This window comes from Marmota marmota, unplaced genomic scaffold (assembly GCF_001458135.2).
Source record: "Marmota marmota marmota unplaced genomic scaffold, marMar, whole genome shotgun sequence".
In the NCBI taxonomy this organism is placed as follows: domain Eukaryota; kingdom Metazoa; phylum Chordata; class Mammalia; order Rodentia; family Sciuridae; genus Marmota; species Marmota marmota.
The window spans coordinates 2,966,219-2,974,231 of NW_026000205.1; the positions used below are offsets into that span (position 1 = coordinate 2,966,219).

The following is an 8,013-nucleotide window of genomic DNA, read 5'->3' on the forward strand; positions in this document are numbered from 1 at the left end:
CTGACATTTGTGAAGTCTGTGAAGTCTCCGAGCGAATTTGTTCACATAGCTGTGTAATTAACCTAAGGTTCCCGGTGGAGCCTCTTAGAATCCGCCCTTGGAATCTCTGGGGATCCTACCCATGTGCTGAGGAAGTGTCCTCATGGACAGGTCAGGGACAGAGGCTCCCCTGTTGTTCAAGGGTGCAGTGATTCTGACCCGATGGTGGCCCCCGTCAACTGCACGGTGGGTTTGCTTTCTCCTTGGACAGGTCCCAGCACAGGTCTCTGAAGTCTGTGGCCGAGGCTCTGAGTGCCAGTCCCCGGCTGTGGGGCGGCTGGAGTGGGGGGGCTGCCTGGGGCCAGCTGCTTCTGAGTCTCAAGATGGTGCCTGAGGAAGCCTGGCTGTCCTCAGTTCTGGTTGCTTTGCCGTCCCTGAAACCTAAGCTGCCGGGAGGCAGATTCAGAGGGGACCGGAGGCCAGGTGAGGCTGAGGGAGCATCTTCTACAAGATCTGAAACTTCCAGGCACTCTGATCCTTGTAGTCTAGAGGGTCCATGGGGTTGTAGGTGAACTTCCAGGTGCCGGTGGGGTCCTTAAATTCCAAGCTGTCCACGGGGCTGTAGGCACCGTAGCTCTGGCCGGACAGGGAGGTGGGGGACTGGGCCAGGGAGGGCCCCATGGAAGGGCCCGAGAGGGGGCTGAGCGCTGGGCCTCCCAGCTGGGGCACCATGGGGGACAGGTAGGGGTCCAGCCCACTGAAGTAGGAGCTGGGAGAGCCGTAGGCTGACGGCGAGGAGCAGAAGGCCGAGGCCGGGGCGTAGGTCATGGCGTAGGGGGCTGAGGTCAGAGAGGGCCCCGAGGCCACCAGCCCAGCCCGCTGGGCTTCAGGCAGAGGGGACTCTGATGCTGGACTCCAGATGGACACAGTGGCCACTGCCGTGGTCGGGGAGCCAGAGGGGCCCGGCAGAGGAGGGCTGTAGGAGTCGGAGACGCCCAACGGGTCAGGACACACATCCGGGGAGGGCCTTGGGGAGGTGCCCACCTTCCTCTTGGCAGGACGGGCCTTGGCCTGTCCCCCAGGAGGCTGCTGCTGCTGCTTCTGCTGCTGCCGCTGTTGCCTGCACTTGGCCCTGCGGTTCTTGAACCAGACCTGGGGGGAGGAGGGGGCTGGGCTCAGTGAGTGGAGGGGGATCCAGAGCCCTCCAGGGGCCAGGAGTGAGCAGGCTCACAGGCGACAGGTGCCAAAGTCACTCGGCGTCCAGTTACGTGGCATCTGTTCCTCCCCGATGCCGGCCATCCTGCCACCGAGCATGCGCACACAGGGCACTCCTGCATACACCCACTCACTGACCACGCATGTGAACACACAATCGTGCACACAGAAATCATGCATACCCACCCACAGCCTCCCACATACAAATGCACGTTTACCCACCCTATCATGCGTGCATACGTTCCTCCATCCTCCGACATACACTCACACGTGTATATATACACATAAATGCACATACATGCTGTGTATGTGCACACGCACACATACGGGCACGCACGTGAGCATACATGCAAATCTTTGCATGCATTTACACTTACGTGCACATACATACACGTACATGCGTGCATATACAAATACGTGCATGTACACATATATACACATACATATATACAGGTACAAAAATACATTTGTCCAATTATACATGCAAGCATACATATACACACATCACACATGCACATGTTCATTCATTCTTCCCCCGTCCAACTGCGCACAAGTCAATCATCGTATTTGGGGAGATGATAAATACTTGGGAGAAATAATTGAGCTGGATAAAGGGGAGCTGTAGAGCTGAGGGAGCGGGAAAGACTGCGATTTAAAATGCTCTGGTGAGTAGAGTCTCCTTGACGGACAGAGGACTTCTGATGGACGGATTGATAAGCAAAGGCTGGTGCAGTGATTGGACACGCCCTTTGGTTATCTGAGGACCGAACACTGCAGGTGCAGGACACAGCGAGTGCAAAGGTCCTGAGATGGGAGTGCGCTTGGTAGACAGTGGGGTGAGAGCAATGGGAGGGGCGGTGACAGTCACAGAACGGGAGTCAGGGAGGCTTGGGCCACTTTGTAACTTTGGCTGTCCCTCTGTGGCGCCTCCCTCCTCCTTTCACTTGGGGTCTGAGGAGGGGCCCAGGAAGACCACAGGGTGGGAGGGACCAGAACCCCCACCTGGACCCTGGACTCGGGCAGGTTGATCTTGAGCGCCACCTCCTCGCGGGCGTACACGTCCGGGTACTGCGTCTTGGCGAACAGCGCCTCCAGCTCCTCCAGCTGGCTGCGGGTGAAGGTGGTCCGCTCCCGCCGCTGCTTCCTCGGGGCACCTGATGGGGTGCAACCAGGGACCTCGGGTTTCTAGGGGTGTCGGTGGGGCGCCCTGAGGACAGGCGGGACCCCAGGAAGTCCCTCGTGGGTGTCCAGGTGCCTACGGGAAGGTGGAGTCTCTTCTCTCCTTTTTGACCTTGTTCTGTCCCCTGCAGCGGGGCTCCCTGGGGGAGGCGTGAGGGCGGGGCTGCCACTCGCCCACTGCGCCTGGGGCCCTGAGCACCCAAAAATGAAGCCCTGGGTGGTGATTAGTCATCCTCATTATTTTTACTATTATTAAACAGGAGGTGTAGACGAGGTTTTTCCCACTTTCTGAACTTTCTTTTTTGTTTGTTTTTTGGTGTGAGGATTGAACCCAGGGGCACTGGCCACATTCCCAGCCCTTGTTAGTTTTCATTTTGAGTCAGGGTCTCGCTAACTTGCTGAGGCTGGCCTTGAACTCTGGCCTCAGCCTCAGCAGTGGAACCTCACTGCATTGCCAGGGCTAACGCTGAACTCCTTCTCTAAGAGATAGCTGACTCCTTATGGCTGAACTTCAACCATTCCTAGCCTATAAAAGTGGCAAATGGGTACAGTTCAACTGCAAAAGAAAAAAAAAATATGGCTATAAAGAACAATGCCATGAAACATTGAATGCCCATTTCTCTTAGAAATAAAGCTTTGCCTGGGCGTGGTGGTGCACACCTGTAATCCCAACAATCCTGGAGGCTGAGGCAGGAGGATTGCAAGTTGGAGGCTAGTCTGAGCAACTTAGCCGGACCCAGCCTCAAAATAAAAAGCCAAGAGGGCCAGGGATATAGCTCAGTGCTCAAGCGGCCCTGGGTGCAATCCTCAGTATCTAAGAAGAAAGGCAGCTCGCCAACTTTGCGATCAGATGGAACTTCTTCTGGGTTCCCCTTCCAGATCACCTTCCACTCCCTATTCCCTGAGGGAAACTCCACCTTAACTTTCTAGAAATGCCCTATGCTCTTGTCCCTAAGTGACGTGTCAGTGTCACAGTGTTTTGCACATGGACCTGGGGTATGGCCTCTGAGTCACCCTGATAAGCACCTTCCTCCCAGGGCAAGGGATCCCGGAGGACCTCCCCCAGAGTGGGGCAGCCAGGCAGGGCAGGAGGGAGGCTCACTCACTGGGGTAGGGCACAGCCTGGTGCATCAAGTCCACACTGGAGCCACTCAGGGCCAAGGCGTTGACGGAGTAGTGGGGCCCCGGGTTCATATATGCCATCATGATCTTCGGGGGTGTAAGGCCCAGGTCAGGGACCTGCAAGAGAAGGGGACATTGAGATGTGACCTTGGGCCGTTCATCCTGGGCCTCAGTCTGCTCCACTGTACAGTGGCCCTCTGCATGAGGCCGGCCGAGTTGAGCGGGCGGCAGAGCAGACCACGGGAGCCAGGGGGCTCCTCAATGGAAACTCCCGTCCCCCTCCGTCCCCGAGGCCTGATCTCAGCACACTCTGCTCCCCACATCTTTGCTCTCTGTGCCCGACCAGGGAGAGCAGGTGACCAATTGTCCCAGCATCTCCAGGGTGGAGGGTTTCTTGGGATCTAGAACTTTCAGTTCAAAAACGGGAAGAGTCCCAGACAAACAGGGTTGGCTGTCACTTTGTCACACTAAAATGGCAGTGATGCTAGGGTTGTAGCATGCGGGAGGCCCTGGGTTCCATCACAGAGTGGAACAAACTAGGAACATTGATCCAAATAAAATACCCAGCATGCGCAAGGCCCTAAGTTTGATTCCCCAGCATAAAAATAAGTAAATAGATAAATAAAATGCCATCTTTCCTTTATCCCAGCAATATGCCTTCAGTATGGACACATTTACATTGCCAACCAGGCACAGTGGCTCAAGCCTGTAATCCCAGCAACTCAGGAGGCTGAGGCAGGAGGATTGCAAGTTCGAGGCCAGCCTCAGCAATGTAGCAAGGCCCTAAGCAACTTAGCAAGATTCTGTCTCAAAATACAAAATACAAGGACTGGGGATGGTTCAGTGGTAAGCACCCCTGGGTTCAATCCCGAGTACCAAAAGGAAAAAATAAATAAATAAATAAACTACTCTCTGTGAATTTTTTTTCTTTTTTTGGTTACCTCCCCAGCCCATGTGAACAAATCTAGAAGATCTCTAGCATATGAGAAAAATTGTGCTAGGCTTAATTAAGAAGACAGTGTCCCACCCACATCATTCTGGATCCTTGTCTAACACAACCATCTAAAAACTCCAAAGACAACTCCACACACTCCCCTCAGGACTGCGTATTGAACCCAGGGGCACTCTACCCCTGAGCTACCTCCGCAGTTCCTTTTATTTTATATTTTGAGACAGCATCTTCTTAAATTGCTTAGAGCCTCACTGAATTGCAGAGGCTGGCTTTGAACTTGGGATCCTCCTGCCTCAGCTCCTGAGCGGCTGGAATTATAGGCCTGTGCCACTGGGACCAGCTCAATAAATGTTTTCTAAGCCTGCTCTAAGAACTAGGGATGTGGCAGGAAATAGGACACTAGAGGCTGGGGACACAGCTCTGAGGTACAGCGCTGGCCTGACATGCTTGGGGCCCTGTGTTCCCTCCCGAGCACAGGGAAGAAGCCAGCAACCAAGCAGCTCTGTTCTCTTGAGGCTGAAGTTCTGAGTTCCGCTCAGAACGACCAACAATAACACAAAAACAGATTTTTTTTTCTTTTTTGTGGTGCTGGGAATGGAACACAGGGCCTTATGCATGCGAGGCAAGCACTCTACCAACTGAGCTATATCCCCAGCCCAGATTTTTTTTTTTTTTAAACCCAGGGGAGCTATACTACAGAGCTCCATTCCCAGTCCCTTTTTTAAATTTTTGAGACTTAGTTCCTAAGGGTTTTTGCTAAATTGCCCAGGGTGTCCTCCAACTTGCAATCCTCCTGCCTCAGCCTCCACAGTTGCCGAGATTACAGGTGTGCACCACTGTACCCAGCCCAAAACAATCGTGTTAGATCCTAAGCATCAAATTTCCTGTAAGGAGGCGCAATAATCCTGACCCCTTGACATTCACATCCTTGTGTGGTTTCTACAGTGAGCAGGGCTGACTGTGTAACCCAGAAAATATTGCAGAAGACCCGGGGTAGCATAGTGCCAGAGCACAGGCTTAGCTGCTCAAAGACCTGGTCTCAACCCCATCACAAGGCTAGCTCTCGCCCTGAGGAAAACCAGTTTCCAGGGTCCTCAGGACACTCACACAGTCCTGCAGGACATCTGTGGGGCCTGTTGGCCTCCTGCCGACCGCCTCCTGAATGAGCTACCAGCAAAACTGTTTCCCCTGGAGCTGGGGCTGGGGCTCCATGGTGGAGCACCTGCCTCGCATCTGAAGAACTGGGTTCCATCCTCAGCACCACGTAAAAATAAAGATACTGTGTTTTCATCCACAACTAAAAACATACTTTAAACAAAACAACAACAACAACAACAAAAAAAAAACTGTTTCCTCAGCCCCGGGACAAGCCGTCAAGTGACTTCAGTCCTGGTCCCTATCTGACTCCAATGTCATGAGACACCCAATAAACTGCTCCTGGATTCTTGGCCCCCAGAAACTACATAAGGTCATTGTTTATGGTTCCAAGCTGCTGACTTGCTGCTGATTGGGGGAAATTTTTTACATAGCATTAGATGGCTAATTCTCCAGCCTTCCCTGTGCAGGCAGCATGTCATTAAGTCCCCAGCACGACCTTGGGAGGCACAGACTGGGTTACTGGGAGGCTCCCAGTTTAGAGAGGAGAACTCCTCCAGGCCCAGGATTCCAGCCCTTCTTCTCAGCCCCTGCCCCAGGCTCCCTCTGTCCTCTCCCACTTCCCCAAGGAGCAATAATGGGTGGGACCAGGGGGAACCGTGCACTTTCCCCGATGGGGACCACTGGCAGGGCCTAGACTTCCCCTGTCTCCACCACTGAATCTGCACTGGGTCACCAGGCTGAGCAGCCGACACTCCGGAAAGCCTGGGGTTCTCACCTGGGACTGTCCATCCTGCAGGTGGAGAATCTAAAGGCCAAGGGGGGACAGTACTTGCCCAAGGTCAAGGGCTGCTGATGAGCATGGCCTCCAGGAGCTCAAGGCTCATCCCCCGTCAGGCACCCAGTGAGCCTCACAGACCAGACAACAGCAAGAAACAGTAATGATAAAAACAATGTGAGCCCGCGCCTTGGCCCATGACTCGGGAGGCAGAGGCAGGAGGATTGGAAGTTCAAGGCCAGCCTCCGAAGCTTAGGGAGACCTTGACTCAAAATAAAAAGGACTGGGGAGGTGGCTCAGTGGGTAAATGCCCCTGGGTTCAATCCCCAGTTAAAAAAAAAATCTAAGTGCTAGGGATTCCCAGAACCCCCACCAAAAAACAAAAAAAGTGACGCAGATCCTCTCCTGAGCCCTTTCTCTGGGTTCGGCAGTTTCTGACCTAAGGACTTCCAGAGATCATTTGCAGACATCCATCCGCAGCCTTCTGTGCAAAATCTCTAGGGACGCACATTCAATAATTCCCACCATTCCTCGGGAGTTGACACTGTGCCCAGCAGCAATTCCTGCACTGCTCCATTATTTTAATTTTTCTTTTTCTTTTTTCTCCTAGATGGGGTCTCGCTAAATTGCCCAGGGTGGCCTCAATCGGTCAATCCTCCTGCCTCAGCCTCTGAGGTGCTGGGATCACAGGTGTGCGCCAATGCACCAGCCCCATTGAATTTTAAACAGGGATGATTCACAATCTTCTGGAGGCCCCTGAGTAAGGGACTTCCGGGTCCCTGCCCTGGCCAGCAACCTGTGAAGCCGGAGGCTGGTCCTCAGCGTCCACTGGGTGCCAGGTCCCCACCTAGCAGTCCTCCTCACAGGTGGGCTGCAGGCACACACCCACCTTGGGGACAGGCACGCAGGTGACCCCGTTCTACAGGTGCAAGGCCAGACCTGCCAAGGAGGGAGACTTAGGCAGCTGAGGACGGCAGGAGCTGCCAGGGACTCCCAGCCGCTCAGACTCTGCACCAAGGGTCTCGGAGCCGGGGAACAAGAATCCAGGGGAACGTCCCTGAGGAGCTTCTGTATCGCCCTCCAGAGGAGGAAACTGACGCTCAGAGAGGACAGATCCTGGGCCCCTGTTAGGACAAAGTCAGGCCCAGGCTGTGCCCTCCTGACCACTGAGCCACAAGGCCGGAGGATGCTCTCCCTGGAGCCCAGAGGTGCACTCCTCAGAGGAGGAGACCAGACCAAGAGAGGCCCTGTCAACCCTGAGGTCCCGTGAGTGACCTCGACCAGGCACAGAGCCCAGTCTTCTGAGACCCGGATCCCGGCCCCTCACCTGAAATCTGCCAGGCCCGTGCCCTGGGCTCCCCAGACTCACCTGACCCAACAGTCCTGGGGCTCGCCACTGTCCTCACTTTACAAATGGAGAAATGGAGGCCCGGAGAGGCCACAGGAAGGACCAAGGTCACACAGAGAGAAGGGCAGGGTTGGAACCCAGACTGGGTGGCTCCTCGTCAGCCCTGGGCAAGGCTTCCCCGCCCACTCGGATTCAGGACCCTCGAGCCATGGGACTCCAGGCTGAGGCAGGAGGATGGCAAGTTCAAAGCCAGCCTCAGCAAACTAGCGGGGCCCTAAGCAACCTAGCGGGGCCCTGTCTCAAAAAATAAAAAGTAAAAAGGGCTGGGGACGTGGCTCAGTGCTT

At 54.7% G+C, this 8,013-nt stretch overlaps 1 protein-coding gene across 1 annotated transcript; it reads right to left on the reverse strand.

Moving 5' to 3' along the window:
• Positions 1-483: 483 nt before the first annotated feature.
• Positions 484-3,579, reverse strand: LOC107151724 (cone-rod homeobox protein). Its single transcript, XM_015497101.1, has 3 exons — positions 3,480-3,579; positions 2,197-2,348; positions 484-1,131 (listed from the first exon to the last, which is right to left on the reverse strand). The coding sequence occupies exons 1-3, from the start codon at positions 3,577-3,579 to the stop codon at positions 484-486; spliced, it is 900 nt and encodes a 299-aa protein (XP_015352587.1).
• Between the last annotated feature and the right edge of the window lie 4,434 nt (positions 3,580-8,013).